We start from the raw sequence: 22847 nt of genomic DNA, 5'->3' as shown, positions 1-22847 counted from the left end.
CCCTAACTCAATAAACAACGTTATTTGGACGTATATACTATTATACAACCTGGAAATGGATCGGATATTTCTACATCCCATAATAGGAATATTTCAGTTCCACGCTCATCGTCCAGCGGCGCGAGGAAGCCACGGTAAGATTCAGCGTTATTCTCTAACGTCTTCTTTACTAACTGCTATGATGAACATATGACCCACATTAGATGAATGGTATAACGTTGCCCACGGAATTATAAACGCCCCCTCGCCCATCCGGTCAACATCAGATGACGTGTAGTAACTTCTAGAAGTACCTCCAGTTGACATTTTTTATCTGGCACAGATCGCTATCAAACTGTATTTCATCATCAATATAATGCATTTGGAGCTATAAATCACGTTCTGGAGAAAGCTGCAGAAAAAGATAAAAACATACTTATACTTTAGACCATATTTTAGTATGAATATGTGAATGAAAAAGTTTAACGTTCATACACCCTGAACAATACATATAGGACATTGAATGGGCCCTAATAATGGCAATCTAGCAATAGAATTTAAAAAGTTATAGCCCTGCAAAGAAGGGGAACTTCTCCATAGACAAATAGAGCTGGCAAGGGATGGTATATCATGAATTTAACCTTCGGCAGTTAAAGTGTTAAAAGAAAATAAAAAATCTGTTTCGACAATGTTGACAAACAAGTCATTGATAAGCGACGGGCAGATTAGACACATAGCCATAATTTAAAACATAGATTAGGCGTTTTTAACGCTAACATTGAAGTGGATGGTGGCATTCAACCGGGTAAATCAACGTTAATCAAAGGCACTGAAAGTGTTAAGGATCAGCCTCAAAGGAACACTTTTAAAATGTCGTTTTAAAGAGCAGCGTGTGGCCCAGTCTGAAAATCACCCCTGGTGTTTCAGTGATCAGAGGTGAGATTACTGGGCCGACAGTGAGGTGGTACGTAGTGCTTATCACATGTGATCGTCATGACAATGTGATGAAACCCATGTACCCACAATAGCCTTGCTCACAGTGATACAAGGCGACATGTTCTGTTGAGTTTCTCTCTCTCGCTCTGCAAATTGTGGATAATGGAGAGAGAGAGTAGATGATAAGTAAAAAGAGTTTGTTGGGTGCTCCAGTAGCACACCATGTTACCGCGCTGCGTCGCGGGACTCCGTGCTGCGTCACGGATCTGGTTGACTCCGAGTTCGATTCCCGGACTCGCCGTCATTTGCCGAATGTCTCCCCCTGCTCTCTCTCCCGTTTCACCCTACAACTGTCGGTCATGCTTGACCAGAAAAGCGATAAACGCTAAAAAATAAAGTTTAAAAAAAAAAAAAAAAATGTTATCTATTTTGATTTCATGGGGTCTTTAACACTTTGGCTGCCATGGGTTAAATTAATGATATACCATAGATTGCCAGCGCTATTTGTCTATGGAGAAAGTCCCCTTCTTTGCAGGGCTATAACTTTTTAAATTCTATTGCTACATTGCCATTATTAGGGCCCATTCAAAGTCCTATATGTATTGTTCATTGTGTAGCAACGTTAAACTTTTTCATTCACATATTCATAGTAAAGTATGGTCTAATGTATAAGTATGTTTTCATCTCTTTCTGCAACTTTCTCCAGAACGTGATATATAGCCCCAAATGCATTATATTGATGATGAAATACAGTTTGATGGCAATCAGCGCGATATAAAAAATTCCAACTAGACGTACTTCTAGAAGTTACTACACGTCATCTGATGTTGACCGGATGGGCGAGGGGGCGTTTATAATTCCGTGGGCAGCGTTATACCAATCATCTAATGTGGGTCAAATGTTGATAAAAGCAGTTAGTATCGAAGATGGTAACGTTACACGCTGAAACTCACCCCAGTCTCCGCGCGCCGTTGGGCGATCATCGTCGAGTAGAAATTTTATCATTATGGGATATATTATTACCCGGTCCATCTCCAGCTTGTATAATGGTATATACGTCCAAATCATGTTGTTTATCGAGTTATTGGCAATCGATCGCTATGTAGAGTGACGAGCTAGAATGCCGGAACCTATCCCGAGTGGCCGGAAGCAATACGGACATCTAGCACAACCTCCACTGTGCTTCCTGTTAAGCGGTTGCGCGATCGGCCACCAGATGGCGCTCCTGAACCGCCAGAGAGCTCAGTGGGTCCTGCTGGTGGTTCTCAGGCCAGCGGAGGGACATTATGGATCAGATCGCAGATTTTTGAAATATTGATATAAAGACGACGTACAGCGTCCCCCGGCAACTTTAGCATCGCCAGCAAAGACGTTGTAAATCGTTTTTAGGCAGTCAAAGTGTTAATATTGTCCACTGCTCCTCCTAGCTTGCTGTGGATGCTGAGATGGTGGCCAATGAGCTGTCTCCTCCAGAGAAGCCTAAAGTCACGGTGACCGTTCAGCAGACACGCAGGAGCAAGATGCTGCAGAGGTGAGCAACGTCAACACTGATCCTGGATCACATCCTGTCCTGTGGCTGGTCTGGAATCTGTAACACATTTATATTTAGTCATTTAGCTGACGCTTTTATCCAAAGCGACTTACAAGTTCTGTACGACAAGTCATAGTTCTGTACGACGAGTCATCTAATTTCTTAGGATAGTTACTTTAAATATGTTATAAGATATTCCTTTATTGCTCCCCTTGGGGAAATTCAGGCAGCATGGGGGGGGGGGGGGGGGCTACAGGTATGGGCAGGTTAATGGTAGAAAGACATAAATATAGGCAATGAAATTAGATCTGAATATAAAAATATGAGAAAAATAAACGGTATACACAAGGTGCAGGTGAGGGTCTGTACCCTAACTGGCATGATATACGTCATACATTGTGGTCTGTGCCGGGGGGGGGGCCCAGTCTGAAAATCACCCCTGGTGTTTCAGTGATCAGAGGTGAGATTACTGGGCCGACAGTGAGGTGGTACGTAGTGCTTATCACATGTGATCGTCGTGACAATGTGATGAAACCCATGTACCCACAATCACCTTAATCAGTGATACAAGGCGACATGTTCTGTTGAGTTTCTCTCTCTCGATCTGGAAATTGTGGATAATGGAGTGAGAGAGTAGATGATAAGTAGAAAGAGTTTATTTTCTTCCTGCATTTGAAAGTATGATCTCCGACCATTATGTGTCGACTTGTAACTGCCTTAGCTGGTTTCTTATTGTTTATTGTACCTATATGTATGAAATTGCTGATAAACGGTGTCTTTGTTTTGTGAGCTCGTCGTAGCTGTAAATGAGGGTAACCACAGTGTCTCACGAGTTTAAATAAATGGTGCATTTATATAGCGCTTTTATCCAACGCGCTTTACAATTTGTTCCTCTCATTTTACCCATTCACACACCGATGGCAGAGGCAACCATGCAATGTGTCAACCTGCTCGCCTGGAGCAGTTAGGGGTTAAGTATCTTGCTCAAGGACACTTGGACACGCTGCCCGGGAGGAGCGGGAATCGAACCGGGAACCTCCGGATTACCAGACGAGCCACTGGTTTGAAATTAAATGAAATAAGGCGGCTGGGTGGCGCAGCGGTCTAAGCGCTCGTCACCAACCTAAGAGACACTGGTATCGAATCGGGAGGGAAGCCGGTGGGGTGGTATTCTGGTCGTTGTAAACAGCGACTCCTACAGGTCGGTCAGGCCGCCTGCACAGCAAGGAAGGGAGATGGTGAGGGTAGTGTGACCTCCCACGCATTACACTTCACCAATGAGAGTCCGCACTGGCAGGTGAAAAGATGCTGCTGGGCTGGCTGTCTCCTATGTCTCGGAGGAAGCATCTGTTAGACTTCAGGGCTCCCTAGACCTACCAGTGGGGGGCACATGCGAGCAACGACCAGGAAGGGGAGGGGGGAATTGGCATAACGACTAAATTGGGATGGGAGAAAAATCTGAAAAAACAGGAGAAGAAAAAGTGGATCAAAAAAAATAAATTAAATGAAATAAGAATGTTGCAATCTTTTTTAACACTTCCCTGCCTGCTCCCTGGACAGGAAAGCCCCGGGGACTGGCGACGTTGAGCCAGAGGAGGGCGCTGTGCCGTGGCAGAGGGTTAGTCTCATCCTGGAGCTGCTGCAGCACAAGAAGAAGCTGAAGAGAGCCCAGATGCTGGTGCCGGCGCTCTTCAGCCTGCTGGCCAGGTAGACGACACGGACGCCATCTTTTAAACCTCTCAAAACTCTTCTTATTCCACATGCAGCATCATGTGTTTGCATCCTGCTCATGACAGATTTTGCACATCATTCTCTTTCTCTCCATTGTCGCGTTAGTTTTTGGAATATTAGGCCAGGCTTAAGTTACTTGCTGCATTCACATTAGATCAATGAGTAATGTGTACTAGAGACTAGATTTTCTGATTCCTAATGACGGTTTGAGTAGTCGTTTTCAAAGAGCAGCGTGTGGCCCAGTCTGAAAATCACCCCTGGTGTTTCAGTGATCAGAGGTGAGATTACTGGGCCGACAGTGAGGTGGTACGTAGTGCTTATCACATGTGATCGTCGTGACAACGTGATGAAACCCATGTACCCACAATCACCTTACTCAGTGATACAAGGCGACATGTTCTGTTGAGTCTGAAATTAACTGATCTCTCCTATCTATACTATCCTATCTCTATCTATCTATTTTATCTCTATCTAGTGTTTCTCTACTGTTTTCACCAAGCAGTAGCAACTAACACCTTCACTTTAGCACAGATAAAGATCCTCTAGTACCTAATGCCAGGATGATTCGAATAGCAAATCCTGCCTATCCTCTATGCAGGAAGAACCCCAAGTATAAAATAGACGGCAGCAAAACGGACGAAGTCGAGGCATAGAACATCAAATCACAGGCATATAACATCAAATCACAGTCTTTCATATTAGGATCTAACATCCCAATAGGCCTCTTTGTTTACAGTTTGATTATCACTGATGCACATCTGTAGTTCAAACCACCCACATTCCCATTAAAGACAGTAGTCACAAATCAAAACATGAAGCATATGCACATTCAATTTTCTTTTAGTGATATATGATCACAGGGCCTTTAACCCGCAGTATCAGGGCTTTTAACCCGCAGTATCAGGGACTTTAACCCACAGGGCCTTTAACCCACAGTATCAGGGACTTTAACCCACAGGGCCTTTAACCCACACTATCAAGGACTTTAACCCATGGTATCAGGGACTTTAACCCACTGTATCAGGGACTTTAACCCACAGGGCCTTTAACCCACTTTTTATTGCAAAATAACATTCTATGTACTGTTTCAACACCAAATCCTGCCTATCCTCCGCAGGAAGAACCCTAACCCTGCATATCTTCCACACAGGAAGAGAACCCTAACCGTAATAAACCACCCTCTCCCTCCCAGGTGCCTGGAGCCGTGCGCGGTGGAGCAGAGCAACATGGAGTACACCAAGCAGCTCCTCCTCAGCTGCCTGCTCAACGTCTGCCAGAAGCTCTCCCCTGACGGAGGCCCCATAGCACCAGGTATCTGCAGTGAGGGGGGGGAAGCATGAGCAATACTTTCACTTTATCTGACCGCATTAGTCCCTGTGTACTAACCTGCCTCTGGTCTGGTCTCCTCAGACGTCCTGGAGGAAGACAAGTTCAACGTGGAGCTGGTGGTTCAGTGCGTGAGAGGGTCCGACATGCCCCAGACTCACCACCACGCCCTGCTGCTGCTCGGCACCGTGGCGGCCATCTTCCCCGTGAGTGGACCCGTCGATCAACCTGTACAGCTCTTTGAATGGTTGACGATAAAAAGATAAATCTGTGATCCTGTAGAAATGGTGATGCGCATAGAATATAATACACCTGCGCAAGCAACCTGCTGTTTGATTACATTTATTTTTATTAGTTTATTTATTTATACAGGGACAATTATTATTTATAATAAGATTATAAATCATTATACATAATAATTATTGTTTTCTTTTATTTATTTATACAAGGGGGGGAATAAAAGAGCTTGAGCCCTACTCGGTAGACCTATGGATTTTCAGAGGGTTCCCTGTCCTGCAGTAAGATAAAGAGTAGTTATAAATATAATTTTCTTTTAATTATGAAATTGCCAAACTGCTCACTATGTACCCAGTAGCATTGTCATTATCATTGAAGAGTAGGGATGAGTCAATCCACCTGTAAATACTGCCACCTCCCCTCAGCTAAGTTCATGAGTTGGTGCTGATGGAGAGTTATTTTTATGTAGTTAAAATATTTAACTAATTTCCTGCCATAACATTTGGGAATCTTCAGCTCACCGTCTGTCTGCCTGACTGTTCTGGAACGGTTCCGCCAGCTCGCTTTTTTATGTTACCGATTTCCCACCATTATATTACCGCCTCTAGTGGGCACATTTTTTAAGCTAGCGCAATCCAAAGGTACCAGCTATGTCATGTTAGCTTACTGGCAAAGAGGTAGATTCTGCTCCAAAGTTAAGCTACTTTAAGCTAGCTCAAATTTGATGGGAGCAAAATGCCATGGGCACAGATATGTTCAAAGGGGTCCCTTGACTTCTCACCTCAAGATATCTGAATGAAAATGGACTCAATAGAACCACACAAGACTCCTCTTTACAGCCGGGCTAGTTTATGCTAGAATGCAGAATTAGTACCAAACTAGGGATGGGCATTGATATTCAAATAGTTGTTAAATTATTTAAAAACAATTTATGTTTTATGCAAATATAATTTTGTCTCCAAAAATATATTACACTGTGTAGTGCATTGAGAGGTCACCCTATTAACTGTTACACCGCTGAATGGCATGTAGGTACAGCTCGCTAGCTAGCCAGGTAGCATAACAGTCTGTTAACAGCTGGGAGAACAGAAAAGAAAGATGAAGAAAGAGGGGCCGGAGATGTTACATGGTAGCAACGTTTTGTACGTTTGCCCTGTTGTTTCACTAAGCTCACACATTTCAACAGTTCCACATGCATCAACGATCTAACTTTCAGAATGAATGATTTTGTTCCCCGAAATATGCTAGCCTGGTCCGCTAGCATTCGCTGTTAGCAATGCCAGCAGCCAGCTAGCTTGCTTGTAGGATTATGTCACGTTGGCTATTAAGTGATATCAAAACCATATGTTAACGTGTGGGGATTGGTATTCGAATAGTTCCCAGTGACAATCTAATAGTAATTTGTGAGTTTTGCCCATCCCTAGCCCAAACACAAAAATTCATAAAATGTGCTTTATGTGACAGATAAAGCCCAGGGCAGGCTGGTGTACTTAGAACTCCGGGGGATTCCGTGAATTTCCGTCACCTCGGACAGGTTAGAGGTTCAGGATCCTTGTGACGGTCGGAGCCCGGGACAGTTAATGCTTTTAAATGCGGTTTTCAGAAACCTGTCTACCCCACTAAGAAATATCTCTGAGGGGAAACCATGACGAGGAAAAGACCTCTGTGACTGACCTGGTTCTCTCCTCTGGTTTCCAGGAAAAGGTTCTTCATAACATCATGCCCATCTTCACCTTCATGGGAGCCAACCTCATGCGGCTGGACGACGCCTACAGCTTCCAGGTCATCAACAAGACGGTCCAGACGGTCATCCCTGCCCTCATCAAGGTGAGAAGACTGGGCTGCACTGAACTGGATCCAGATTAAAGGATGCACCCTGATACTTTTATCGGATATTATATTAGAATATAGTGTATTGTTGTCATACAGGACAAGTACAGTACAAAGAAAAGAAGTTTAGCATCCAGTTTAGCACAGTGCACATGTATATTCTGTACCCTGTTTAATCACCTGTACATTGTATATTGTTGTTGCACTTTACTGCTACATTTGCACTCTGGTTGGATGCGTTTCGTTGTACTGTACTTGTGCTGTATAATGACGATGCATTTGAATCTAATAAAAAAAATCTGTTGTAGGTTAAATCTAGGGGGATTGAAGGGAAAGGCCTTGACATTGGACTTAACCAGTTTATAGTCAGCTTATAGTCATAAAGTGTATAATGAGATGACCTGTGCTCTATTCTGTGTGTTTATCTGTATCTCTGGTAGTCAAATAACAGTTTAACTACACTGTTTGATGTGTCTTATCCGTCACCCTCTCTCTTTCTATCTCTGGCAATAGAGGAAATAAGAGAGAGTAGGGATATAGAAAGAGGGGGAGATTTGTTTAATCTAGTATGGTTTAATTATTAGTCAATAAAGGAATTGTTAGCCTTGGTTTGTGTATTTTAGGAACACTTTAAAAAGTATTTTTAAAGAGCAGGGAGGGGCCCAGTCTGAAAATCACCCCTGGTGTTTCAGTGATCAGAGGTGAGATTACTGGGCCGACAGTGAGGTGGTACGTAGTGCTTATCACATGTGATCGTCATGACAAAGTGATGAAACCCATGTACCCACAATCGCCTTGCTCACAGTGATAATTCCCAGTGTCAGAAATACTGTGTCTGTTACTAGGCTTGAGTAAATTGTAATGAACCAAATGAGAATATCAATTCAATTTATTTTTTATCTTTGACTGTGAATAACACTGCTCAAATTGACCAGACCTGAAATATCTAAGCAAATTAATAGATGGAAGATGATTAAACAGAAGGTTTTGTAGATACAGTACTGAATTCTGCCATCCGGACACATGCAATTTGAAATATGCGATTATGCGATTAAAATGCGATTAATTAGATTAATTAATTACAAATCCTGTAATTAATTAGATAAAAAGCTCTTTACATATGTTTCCTTAAAATGTTTATCTTTACACAATGTTTCCTGAAAGGTTTATCCTTTAAAAAAAAAAAAAATATATTTTTTTTTTAACCATTGATCTTAACTGATCACTGTGACTTTATTGCTTTTATCGTTATATATGCCTATGTTTGTGTACAGCACTTTGAGCTACATGACATGTATGAAAGGTGCTTTATAAATACTTACTTACAAGGCGACATGTTCTGTTGAGTCTGAAATGAACGGATCTCTCTCTATATCTATTCGTCTGTCTGTCTATCTCTTCCTTCCTTCCTTCCCTCCCAGGCCCATGAGGGCGGTGAGGTCCAGTCATCGTGTCACATGGAGGCGGTGGTGACTCAGATCGTGCACGTTTTCACCGACGCCCTGCCTCACGTGCCCGAGCACCGACGCCTGCCCATCCTCTCCCAGCTGGTGACCACCTTGGGACCCGCCCGCTTCCTCTGGGTCCTAATGCTGCTCCTGTTCAAGCAGCACGCCGCGCAGACCACCACCCCTGCCAGTGAGAAGGTGGGTTTATCCGCTCAGTGTTGCAGCTTTTCCCACGCAATTAATCAACACTGACCATGTTTCTTGATCATCCAAATTCAGTATGTAGTGCTTTGTACCACTCATATTTCAAAGCACCATTAGTGCTTTGACATGTTTGATAAATGCTAAACCAGTTGTTTAGCAGGATTCCACAACTATTTGATGTGTTTTCGTGGTCCATAGTACTCGCATGTATGAATATATTTAACTGAATTGAATGCGTTCGAACAGGAAGCCAGTGCAAGGAAACCAGCTTGTGATTTGAGTCCTCGTGCAAGGTCATTAAAGTAATTAAAAAGCATATTGAACCTCCATCAATATTTGAATCCTATGTATGTAATGATCTTTGGACTCAAATAAAGTATTGGAGGTAAAGGTAGAGCAGTCGTCTGGTAATCCGGAGATTCCCGGTTCGATTCCCACTCCTCCCGGGCATTCTGTTGAAGTGTCCTTGAGCAAGTCACTTAACCCCTAACTGCTCCCGATGAGCAGGTTGGCACCTTGCATGGTCGTCGCCGCCGCCGTCGGTGTGTGAGTGAATGGGTAAAATGTGAGGAACAAATTTGTAAAGCGCTTTGGATAAAAGCTGCTATTATTAATGCACCATTTACCATTTATTTGACCATTTAAAGTGTCCGTTTGTCCCCCAGGACGCCGCTCTGGAGAGAGACGTGGACTTCTGGATCTCCGTGTGCTGTGAGTTTGAGGTGTCGGAGCTGCTCACCTCGCTCATCAAGATCCTCCGGTTCCTCACGCTGCTGCCTCAGGACAAAGACGATGGTGAGAGGAAACAAACCCACTCTAGCTCATCCAACTCTATGATCACTTCTCTAGCTCATCTAACTCTATGATCACTTCTCTAGCTCATCCAACTCTATGATCACTTCTCTAGCTCATCTAACTCTATGATCACTTCTCTAGCTCATCCAACTCTATGATCACTTCTCTAGCTCATCTAACTCTATGATCACTTCTCTAGCTCATCCAACTCTATGATCACTTCTCTAGCTCATCTAACTCTATGATCACTTCTCTAGCTCATCCAACTCTATGATCACTTCTCTAGCTCATCTAACTCTATGATCACTTCTCTAGCTCATCCAACTCTATGATCACTTCTCTAGCTCATCTAACTCTATGATCACTTCTCTAGCTCATCCAACTCTATGATCACTTCTCTAGCTCATCTAACTCTATGATCGCTTCTCTAGCTCATCTAACTCTATTATCGCTTCTCTAGCTCATCTAACTCTATGATCACTTCTCTAGCTCATCTAACTCTATGATCACTTCTCTAGCTCATCTAACTCTATGATCACTTCTCTAGCTCATCTAACTCTATGATCACTTCTCTAGCTCATCCAACTCTATGATCACTTCTCTAGCTCATCTAACTCTATGATCGCTTCTCTAGCTCATCTAACTCTATTATCGCTTCTCTAGCTCATCTAACTCTATGATCACTTCTCTAGCTCATCTAACTCTATGATCACTTCTCTAGCTCATCTAACTCTATGATCACTTCTCTAGCTCATCCAACTCTATGATCACTTCTCTAGCTCATCTAACTCTATGATCGCTTCTCTAGCTCATCTAACTCTATGATCACTTCTCTAGCTCATCTAACTCTATGATCACTTCTCTAGCTCATCTAACTCTATGATCACTTCTCTAGCTCATCTAACTCTATGATCACTTCTCTAGCTCATCTAACTCTATGATCACTTCTCTAGCTCATCTAACTCTATGATCACTTCTCTAGCTCATCTAACTCTATGATCACTTCTCTAGCTCATCCAACTCTATGATCACTTCTCTCTAGCGTCCATTAGGGCTGGGAATCCCCAGAGGCCCCACAATACTAGTGACCATATTGTAATTTATTACCTTATTTCAACTGCAAATGATGTCCCCAACGGACATAATTTGTTAACATCTGCAATACAAATATATATACATAATCTGTGATGATGGATGATTGGAATAAGGTGAACAGACTGAAAACGTTGTTGTTGCAGTGAAATCGGATTGGATGCCAAACTTTGTACTGTACTTTTTTTTATATAAATATTTACATTTTATTTATCTGGTATGGATTTAATTATTAGTCAATAAAGGAATTGTTAGCCTTAGTTTGTGTATTTTAGGCCCAGTCTGAAAATCACCCCTGGTGTTTCAGTGATCAGAGGTGAGATTACTGGGCCGACAGTGAGGTGGTACGTAGTGCTTATCACATGTGATCGTCATGACAACGTGATGAAACCCATGTACCCACAATCACCTTACTCAGTGATACAAGGCTCTGTTGAGTCTGAAATGAACGGATCTCTATATTTTAAATTTTATTTATTTCAACTTGTAAGACATTGAGGTTACCCTCATTTACAGTGACGACGAGCTTACAAAACAAGACATAGTTTATCATACTTTTAAATGCAGCAAGAGAAGGAAGAACCAGTTGGTCAGTCGGAGGGCATTCCAGGTGTTGGAAGCATCAAAGGAAAAAGCAGTTATTCCTAGTTCAGAGCAAACTGGAGGAACCCTGAGAACCAAGCAGTCATTTGAACGTGTAGAATAGGTTCCAAGATTCCATTCCAACAGTAGTATATTGATATTGACAATATTGATAGTTGGCATCACTGTATCGATTAGGTATGTTAACATTTAATCAAAGATCGATTGCTTGATCGTTAACACTTTGGATGCCAGCCACGCGTTTTGTTGTTAGTTCATGCTGACCGTTGAGTGCCCGCCAACGCTATATAGCGTTTGTTTGTCATATTTTTTTATTGGCGATTTGAATTCATATTTCATCAATCGAGCCTCAGGTTAGTGTTGCAGACTCTCTGAGCTCAATTGGGAAGATACCGCCCCCTATCGTCTCTCCCTGTGTAACTGCACCCCATTACTTTAGACTGATGGGGGGGTGGGGGCAGTTTCCTCATTTTACTTTTCGACAAGGCATCTGAAGAATCCATTGTGATCGCCGGCCCGGAAAACGCGTGGATTATGTATTTACAGTACCCAACGCTAAATCAATAAACGCGATCGATATTTGGAATGGCGATCAGGAATTGGAATAATCTTTTTGGATAACATCTGATCTGAGGTAAGGAATTTATTTTACCAGTCTTAGGATAATCGGAGCTATTTTCACCTATATATCAGCATTTGCCCTATGTGTGTGTGGCTGTGATCGCTGATGAGGAAATGAGAGAATCGATATTTCAGCTCTTCTATAGCGTGCATAAGTACACATACTATCGATAATCTAGCGTTTATTTGAAAACGATTCATAAATAGGCAGATTTATATATATATATATTTTCCTTGAAAACGAGGGCTTTTCAAAATGCTATAAAATGGAAATTAACCGATTTTAATAAAAAAAAAATCCGTTTCGACACTGTTGCCTGCAAACAAGTCATTGATAAATGCCGGGCAGATTAGATACATAGCCATAATTTAAGACGGAGATTATGCGTTCACAACGCTATCATTGAAGTGGGTGGTGGCATTTAACGGGGGTAAGGCACACCGCATGGCTGGTAATCAAAGTGTTAAGGATTTACTCGTTTACTCGATCAAACAATGATATGTTACAATGTTGTCTGTCTATTACATTGTAGCCGTCAGTAGAATGGTGTATTTTCAAAGCATGTTTCAATGAACAGATGGAGGGCGCAATATATCTATGACGAGGAAGCGACTACCTCCGTGTCTGGAAAATAAGCGAGGGGGAAAACACAAGCGACGGCAACTTGCAAAGTTAAGCAGGCTAAGAGAAGCGTTGATTTTGAAAAAATAACCCCAAGCCAGTCTGCGCATTTATCGAAAATGGCGAGTAGTATCGATATAATTATAATATCGGCATGCTATATATTGACGTTTCCCCCCCGCCCCTACAGTCCATGTGGTAATACCTCTACATTAAACTGAGACGGGATCTAGGCTCCTACAGGCTGCTCGCCGCTCTGGCTTCAAGACGGACGGCTTACTTGCCTCTTCTCTGTGCTTCTCCGGCATGGATTTCAAACCCTTCTCCCCGTCCGTCTCTGCAGGTCCAGTGAAACGTGCGCCGGGCCGCCGAGGAGCCAATAAGAAGGAGGAGGAGGAGGAGAAGAAGGCGGAGGAGCTGATCTTCAGCCTGGAGGCCCACAGCAGCAAGGAGCTCCGCCACTTCAAGTTCCTCTCCGTCTCCTTCATGGCTCAGCTCCTGGCCTCCAGCAGCTTTGTAGGAAAGGTACGCTAGGCTCATTTTGTTTGGTTTATTTGACAAAGACGGTGCACATTAATGAACATTTCTCTAAATGTCCCCGAGTTGGTCACAAGGGCTAATTCAGAGTTAGTCACAAGGGCTAATTCAGAGTTGGTCACAAGGGCTAATTCAGAGTTAGTCACAAGGGCTAATTCAGAGTTAGTCACAAGGGCTAATTCAGAGTTAGTCACAAGGGCTAATTCAGAGTTGGTCACAAGGGCTAATTCAGAGTTGGTCACAAGGGCTAATTCAGAGTTGGTCACAAGGGCTAATTCAGAGTTGGTCACAAGGGCTAATTCAGAGTTGGTCACAGGGCCTAATTCAGAGTTGGTCACAAGGGCTAATTCAGAGTTGGTCACAGGGCCTAATTCAGAGTTGGTCACAAGGGCTAATTCAGAGTTGGTCACAGGGCCTAATTCAGAGTTAGTCACAAGGCCTAATTCAGAGTTTGTCACAGGGCCTAATTCAGAGTTAGTCACAAGGCCTAATTCTTAGTCACAAGTCACCAAGTAAACAAATCACGGAGATGGCCAGTTAGCCCGCAGCATCCGATTGCTACTATCGTTAGCTCTCAGAATGGTAGCCAGAAGCCCACAGCATCCTAGTACTACTAACGTTAGCTCTCAGAATGGTAGCCAGTTAGCCTGCAGCACCGTAGTACTAGTAACGTTAGTATTGTGTATTCAAAAACGCACCGGACTGCGACGTAACGTTTTACCATTTATTTGCTTGCTCCACCAGTGCACAACAACACACACTCTCGTTACCACAATGCTTTACGGTATTTTCACAGCACTGTCGCAACATTACCGTAAAGCGTGAACACCTTGTGATCCACATACACAACAGTTAGCTCTCAGAATAGCCAGTTAGCCCGCAGCAACGGTAAGCGTGTCTCATTTAATTTCCACCACTGAAGCGGGGTTTCCCCTCCTGTGTGTAGACAACCAGCTCTGCGGCTCGCTCCACTAGTGAGGACTGGTCTCGCCCTCTGCTGGCGCGTGTGTGCACTACAACCAACCAACCACTGTCAAAACTCCGTTTCAGTGTAATATAAACTGAAACGCATCTGTGATTTTGACGGTATTGATTTTCAATACCGTCGGGATTTCTAAATACCCTGGTATACCGTCATACCGCCCAAGCCTAGGGCTAATCTAATTTCTCTGCAGATACCTGCCCCACAGCATCCTTATTGTGTTGTGTCATAATGAAAACATAATGTCTTGCTTTTTGTAATCAAGTCATATCAATTATAACAAGTAATTTAGTCGTGGTTGATTATGAGTATGTATTCTTTCTTATCATTCCAGGTGGCAGACAATGACGATGTTAAGAATGAACCTCTGCAACATCTACAGCAAAGGTGATCTTGTTGTTTAGAAGCGCATTACAAGTCAGTTTAGTGCTTAAATGTAACATTTGTTGAGCTCTTGTTGAGCTATGTATGTACCAACATATGCCAAAACATTGACAAAAGTTGCATTTTTTATATCACAATTCTATTCTTCTCTACTCTGGTCACTGACCCATCAAGGTACTCTGAGGCGAAAACAAAATATCCGGTCAATAAAATGTGATAAATTAACACTATGGTTGCCGAAAACGTAGAACTACGTTTCTGTCGCCTGATCGTTGAGTGCCGGAAACGTAGAACTACGTTTTTCTCTCATGGTATTTCTTTTAATCGCTATTGCCATTCATAATTCAGCGGGGCACCTTGTGCATACTGTTCTGAGTGTGTCTGAGCTGGCAGACGGTCTTATACCGCCCTCTTAACACCTTCGGCCATTATTGCACTCCAATAGAAACTGGTTAGTTTCTTTTCTCTACCGAGCTGCGGCGTGGGGGCTGGTCCTAAACACTCCGGCAAAACACACGCTTGTAGGGATGGTTTGGACAACTGACCCCGCCCGCCCGTTGATGTGCAATGCCCAACAACGTCGGAGACGGGATCGCTGTGGATAACTGGAATGGCGATCAGATAATTGGATTCTTTTTTTTGCATTGCATCAGATAACGGGTAAGGACACTATAAAGCTTTCATTGATCTGATATTTATTTCTACCGCGATTGAATCTGTGTTTTATGTGTGTGTGTGTGTGCCGTTGGTTGCAGAAGGGGGGGGGCGGTGGTCTAAACCACATTGCATGCTTGCACGAGGAAGGATAATAATGATGATTTAGCGTTGATTTCAGGAAGATTCGATAATCCGGTGACAAAGGACCGTGTTTATTGAATTACACAAAAACGTTGTTTTCGCGTCTTTTCCCTGGAATTACTCGGAAGCACCCAAACTATTCATATTCAAAGCGGAAATGTACGGATGAAAAAATTATCTGTTTTTTGCACGTTGACTGGAAGCAACTCACTGACACTTGTCGACGGTGTTATTAGACCCATAGCTATACTATAAAATATAGGTTTAGCTCTACAAACTACAACTACGTTTACATGGGGTTAATGGACGGCAAGGCCAGGTCACTTCCCGGAAGGGGCGTGACACTCAATGTGATATGTAAATGTGATAGTCTATTATAAAACAATATTCAGATCCAAGTTGCCGATCATGATGTAATAGTTTTTAAAGAGTAAAGGTTTTGATATGAATACTGTAAAGTGATGTATTATGGGGCGACAGTGGCTCGGGAGGTAGAGCAGTCGTCTGGTAATCCGGAGTTTCCCGGTTAGATTCCCGACAGCAGTGTGTTAAAGTGTCCTTGAGCAAGACACTTAACCCCGAACTGCTCCCGATGAGCAGGTTGGCACCTTGCATGGTCGCCTCTGCCGTCGGTGTGTGGGTGATGGGTCAAATGTGAGGAACAAATTGTAAAGCGCTTTGGATAAAAGCACCATATAAATGCACCATTTACCATTTATTAATAATATAATTGTCTCTCGTTTAGCCTGTTGGAGGAGATCCTGCGTTACATTAACAGTGTGGCTCACTGTGTGGAGGAGAACGCAGACAAACCTACCGCCAAGTTCTGGAGATCCCTGCTCAACAAGACCTACGATGTCCTCGACAAGGTACGTCTCGTACAAGTTTCCAGTTTTATTTTATTTGTCACATATAAGGTACATGTACATTACAGTGAAATGCTTGGTTCTGTATGAGCCTCCTGAGATTGTGCTTCATACAGTAAAAAAATAAGTTAAATGAATAAAGACCAAACACTATACAATATACCAAACTAAAGTACCAAATGCAAATAAAATGCAAGAAATTGGGTAGAGATGTAGTGCAAATCTTTTAGTAATAAATGAATAAAATAATGGTGTAGTGTTAAAAGGTGTTTAAAGTTTAAAACAGATGATGATGATGATGGGGCATCCTGGTGACTCGGCAGCCTAAGATGCTTACCATGTAACCATAACCTTGTGGGTTCAAATCTGGGTCATGACCTCCATGCGACAGTGGCTCGGGAGGTAGAGCAGTCGTCTGGTAATCCAGAGGTTCCCGGTTCGATTCCCACTCCTCCCGGGCAGTGTGTCGAAGTGTCCTTGAGCAAGACACTTAACCCCTAACTGCTCCCGATGAGCAGGTTGGTCCCTTGCTTGGTTGCCTCCACCATCAGTGTGTGAGTGAATGGGTCAAATGTGAGTAACAAATTGTAAAGCGCTTTTGATAAAAGCGCTATAAATGCAGTCCATTTACCATTTCCTCAAACTCTTTATACTTAAAGGTGCTATAGATAACATTCAGCCACTAGATGTCGCACTACTAGAGCACCAGCATGTCATTGTATCCAATCAGGTGCATTCCATGTGGGGAAATGGGAAGTAGGGATACATTCATTCGTTTTTGACCTGCACGTTTATTTGTATTAATCAATACCAACATTAATAATAAAAAAATTTCGGGGGGGGGGGGGGGGGGTGCAATACTTTTATTCCACACCTTTCTAAAAGCTTTGTGGATGTATATATATATTATAATATATTTGTTTTGTTATATATTATACATTATTAGTTATTACTCTACATTGTATGTATGTTGTATGTACTTAGGCTAAAGTGTTGCTTATGTTTTTATTGTTTTATATTACTGTAATGTAATGTTGTAAGTTATGTGTTCGGACCCCAGGAAGAATAGTCTTTCACCCATGGGTGTAGACTAATGGGGATCCATATAATAAACAAATACATAAACATTTTATCTATAGCACCTTTTAATATAATAAAACCTAAACATCTTACAAAATTATCTTAAGACTATAATATCTTGGCGATGCTTCTTATCTGCTCACAAAAATATAATCATAAATAATTGCATAGCGAATTCATTCACTGTTAATTTATAAAAAATGAAAATAAATGAAACTGGAGCTCCATGTTGACACCGGGTGTTCTTGTCATCCAGGTGAACGCCTTGTTGCCCATGGATACCTTCATCATAGTGATGAGGGGCCTGATGGGAAATCAGCTGGCGTCAGTCAGGAGGAAGGCCATGGAGCTGCTGAACAACAAGCTGCAGCAGCGGACACAGTGGCAGGAGGACCAGGTATACACACATACACACATGCACATAGACACATAGACACATACACACACATGCACATATACACATACATACACACGCACATGCACATATACACACAAACGCATTATACACACGTTTTTATTTGATAAAATGTTTTTTATAAATTTCAGTTACCCTTTTATGCATGTTGCATGTTCTTAGTATCTAGGAACATCTATGGACCTCAGGGAATGTATTCCCAGTGTCAGATATATTGTGTCCGTTACTATGCTTGAGTAAATTGTAATGAACCAAAGGAGAATATAAATTATTTGTTTCCCTCCCCCCACCTTGTACAGTGAATAACACCATGCTAACAATGAACAAAAGCAAAAAGATGCCACGAGTATAGTAAAAAGCTAAGCAAATTATCAAAGGGCAGATCATTTACAGGGGTTTTTGTAGATGCAGTACTGAATTTTGCCATCCGGAGTTCCGGACACATGCAATATGAAATATGAATATAGAATATCTGGCCTATAAATGCCCTTATTATGGTTATGTCTATGGATAGGCACAGATCTCCTCTGTTGAATGCCAGTGTTACCGGTAAATCTGGATGTAGTACCACCAGACACACAGTAGAGGGCAGCAAAAACTGAATGAAATCTACTGTAAGTACAGTTACTGTCGGATAATGACGTCAGTTGTGTAAAATCTTACCGGATTGAGTCACCTTTTTTTACTCAGATATTCACAACGTTAAAAAAAAATGTATCCTCTTTTTCTCCTGTTTTTCTGTATTTTCCTCCCATCCCAATTTAGTCGTTATGCCAATTCCCCCCTCCCCTTCCTGGTCGTTGCGTGAATGTGCCCCCCACTGGTCGGTCTAGGGAGCCCTGCGGTCTATCACATGCTTCCTCCGATACATGTGGAGACAGCCAGCGGCTCTCTTTTCACCTGACAGCGCGGACTCTCATTGGTGAAGTGTAACGTGTGGGAGGTCACACTACCTTCACCATTTCCCTCCCTCGCTGTGCAGGCGCCCTGACCGACCTGTAGGAGTCGCTGTTTTACACCGACCAGAACACCACTCACCGGCTTCCCTCCCGCTGACACCGCCAATTGTGTCAGTATGACGGCCGGCCAAGCCGGAGGCACCGCAACGCTGACAGCCGGGTTCAATACCAGTGTCTCTTGCGGTGGTGACGAGTGCTTAGTCCGCTGCGCCACCCAGCCGCCTAGGATATTCACAGAAAGTTAAAGAAACTATATACGTTGTATTTTATGGCAATAACGTTGAGGTTTGTTTGACCCGTGAGATATAAACACAACATTTCAGTCAATTCCTTTGTCGGCGGCTGGTGTGAGCTAGGTATTGTAGTTTTATGAAATGTAGACATCCATCGAAAGCCTGATTTCATGAGTGCTTCCTGTTCTTGCATCAAAGTCCTCCAATTTCCAATGCAATGTGCACTTAGCGCAGAGATTTTTTATAGGCTCATATTTCACTAATGACACTAATCTTGCTAAACAAACATAGTGCTGAAAATATACAATTTGACTGCTGTTTTGATAGGGTTAGGGTCTTTACTCTTGGCTACATTTGAAAAAGAAACACAACTCACTTAATACGGACTGTATTGATCTATTTGTGCAACGTTGAATAAATTGTACCAGGCCGATCGGGCTTAGCAGGTAAACTCTGCAACAGACGGGAGAATCTCGAGCTTTAAGGACTGTTTGAGTTCATTCCATGAGCTAGAGGGGCGTCATAGCAAAAATGCTGATTTACCCTGTTCAGAGCAAACTCTGGGGACCTTAAGGACCAGCCAGTCACTAGAACCGTTTCCATAGGTTCCAAAATTTCATTCCAACAATGATGTAGTATAAGGAGGTAGCTTACCAATATGGGCCTTAAGAATGAACAAATACCAGTTTGTTGTGCCTCTCCATCCAGATGGTCCTTTATAAGAATGAAGTGAAACAGTTTTCTGATGATAATATAGTGATTACCAGAACACCACACCTTGCATTTCCCTTTCAACAGGTTCCAAGGCTCTTCACAAGGCAAACAACAATCTGATTCCCACAATGGGGGGAAAATGTAACCCTTTAAACCCCCCAAATCCTTTTAATGTTGATCAAACAGAACAGCTTTCTGGTTCATAACAGGGTCTTTGTCACTCCTCAGCCCATTGAGTCTCACTTCCTGCTCTCTCTGCCAGGTCACTGTGCTCCTACAGCTCACCGGTGACCTGCTGAGCATCGTGGGTAAGGGGGGTCACGGCGAGGTCGGGGAAGAAGGCCAGGAGGAGGACGAGCAGGCCATCAACCGACAGACGGCTCTCTTCAGCCTCAAGCTGCTGTGCCGCAATTTCGGTGCCGGCCACCAGGAGGTGTTCGTCCCTGTGCTGGCGCGTGCGGTAGAGCTTGTGGCGTCCCCGGACGAGGAGAAGAACGTGATGGGCAGCTCTCTGCTCTGCATCGCTGAGGTGGTGGGAACGCTCAAGGCCCTGGCCATCCCTCAGCTACCCAGGTAACACTGTTGACATAGTTGACATGTTCGGTGACCAATTTTTTAAGATGCAATAACTAATTTCTGACCGGAATCTTCACATTTTCCGAACTTCTTGTGACCACCTGCTATCAGAAGGTCTCATTGAGCCATGGTGTCCGGATACGGACCGGCTAGCCTAGCTGTTTGCCAAAAACACCTCCCAGAGTTTTAAGCTAGGCTAGCGGTCCGTTGTATGATACTTCTATACATATCTGCAGTAGGGATGTGCATCTCCATCACTGAGGCCGATGCAATGCGCATCTCGATACGTTGCCAACAATACGATACATTAACGATACATTTGAAGCACCGGGCGATGCGAATGCGATACGATTCACCCCTGTTGAGATACAGTTCAATGCGATTCGGGGCGATTCAACACGATGCAAAATAATGATACAATTCTATGGCATGACATAGGATTTGGTTTTATTCGTTATATGCAGCAAATCATAAATGAACAAAAGTGCTTTACATATTTGGTTCTCTCTACTAGTACTGTGCATCCCATTATGCTGCTTCTTTTTTACCTTAAAAAAAACACTTGGACCTTTCACAAACAGGCCTTTTCACAAGTCCTTTGTAGTAGTGTTCTGTCTCCAGTTTACAGTACACTTTTATAACCCCTCACAGTTGAACAATTTAAGGATGCATTGCCCAGGATTAATGAATTAAATGTGCAAATAACAATTACCATAGTGCAATGCCCATACAACTGCCAGACTGATGTGCTTAACACTCATTCAGTAGGCTAACTCAGCAGTGAGCAGAAAGCAGTGGTGTGGTTTCTATATGAACAATAAAGAATAGAAATAACCTTTCACAAACGGGTCTTTCATAACTGCTTGTAAGGAAAGATTTAAATTAGTATTGGCAGTCACAGGCTAATAATGCAGATATTGAGTATTTCTGTGAAAATGTGCGTGACGCACGCCTCTGAATCCAACCAAAGCGAAAACGATCGCTTCCAGCCCGCGAGTCTCGCGCCCGCTTGTGAATCGCTGGTCGCCCGCCTGCCTTCGCGCTCGGTTGGTGTGTCTGCGCTGTAACTCAGCAGTGAGCAGAAAGCAGTGGTGTGATTTCTATATGAACAATAAAAAAATAGCCATTCACAAACGGGTCTTTCATAACTGCTTACAATTGTAAGGAAGACATTTATTTTAAACTAGTATTGGCAGTCACAGGCTGCTGGAAACTAAACACCACTCTCACTGACATAACACCTCACTGAGTGATTTAACTCGTATGTCTTACTTTCAGGTTTTTCCGATTGCGTTTGTTATTGCCTTGGAACGGGTAGACTCGTTAGCCAGCGGAGTGTGAAAAGTCTTATGTCTGACCCTATGTGATGCCCCCCCCCCCCCCCCCTTTTTTTATTTTTATTTTTATTTTTATTTTAATTTTATTTTGTCCTTGTTTTTATTATTGAGTCTTATTTTTGTTTGTCTTTTATTTTATCTTTTATGTTTTCTTCTCTCTTTTTTTGTCACCCCCCACCCCTTCCCTCTTTCTCTCTTTCCCCCCTCTTTCCTCTCCAACTTCTGCTCATTCTATGTTACCTGATGTGTACCAAAGAAATTATCTAGTAGCCATCGCACACTGGTAAAATAAAAAATCCCAAAAAAAAGAAAAAAAGCTGCTATATGTTGCTCACCAGTCTTGCTGCCGCTAGCCGGGTTAGCTTCAGCTGAATCCGGGAGGAGGGGGAGGCAGCCGCAAACAAGTTTGTCGTACTACTTGTGTACTTTATAAGGGCACGCCATCGTTTGCAAATTGCTTGCGATTTGTCAAGTTGTCCGTCTTTCTTGAAAAATCGAAAGTATTGCCAAACATTTGATTTGTATGTACTTTTCGGTGCGCTGTGTATCTCTTTCTCCTCGACTTCCCTGTTTGTTGATAACTGTGACGCAGCTCTCTCCTTCCGTAGTAGCGAAGCAAAGATTGTCTCTGCTGAGTGCTGACAGAAGTGGATGAGAGGAAATTATATGAATTAATCGGTTTTTACCGATGCAAAGATGCTACAATATATGCATCAACCGATGTGCACTTTTTCAACCCGTGCACTCACATTTTGAACGTTTATGCCGGTGCACCGATGCGAATCTGTGAATTTTAACATCCCTAATCTGCAGACATCATGTGCATAACTGGCTTATTTGCGCTGCACTCATTGACTTGATCATACGAATTTTAACATCCCTAATCTGCAGACATCATGTGCATAACTGGCTTATTTGCGCTGCACTCATTGACTTGATCATACGAACCATGTTGTGTACATTGTTTATACATTGGTCCGTATACTAGTTGATCTGTACCCACTTCTTCGT

General features: G+C 42.8%; 1 protein-coding gene across 1 annotated transcript in view; it reads left to right on the top strand.

Moving 5' to 3' along the window:
- The window catches only part of heatr1 (HEAT repeat containing 1), a 97422-nt gene that overhangs the window by 52315 nt on the left and 22260 nt on the right, over nucleotides 1-22847 (top strand). The window contains exons 25-36 of the mRNA XM_084323366.1: nucleotides 2343-2446; nucleotides 4007-4153; nucleotides 5370-5488; nucleotides 5588-5709; nucleotides 7439-7567; nucleotides 8992-9216; nucleotides 9888-10017; nucleotides 13299-13480; nucleotides 14809-14861; nucleotides 16402-16525; nucleotides 17859-17999; nucleotides 20186-20496. Of these exons, the coding sequence (XP_084179492.1) occupies nucleotides 2343-2446; nucleotides 4007-4153; nucleotides 5370-5488; nucleotides 5588-5709; nucleotides 7439-7567; nucleotides 8992-9216; nucleotides 9888-10017; nucleotides 13299-13480; nucleotides 14809-14861; nucleotides 16402-16525; nucleotides 17859-17999; nucleotides 20186-20496 (1787 nt within the window). The remainder of the gene's footprint in view (nucleotides 1-2342; nucleotides 2447-4006; nucleotides 4154-5369; nucleotides 5489-5587; nucleotides 5710-7438; nucleotides 7568-8991; nucleotides 9217-9887; nucleotides 10018-13298; nucleotides 13481-14808; nucleotides 14862-16401; nucleotides 16526-17858; nucleotides 18000-20185; nucleotides 20497-22847) is intronic.

The sequence above is a fragment of the Notolepis coatsorum genome (assembly GCF_963971535.1).
Source record: "Notolepis coatsorum genome assembly, chromosome: 10".
Classification (NCBI taxonomy): Eukaryota; Metazoa; Chordata; class Actinopteri; order Aulopiformes; family Paralepididae; genus Notolepis; species Notolepis coatsorum.
This window is presented reverse-complemented; position numbering and strand designations above follow the sequence as displayed.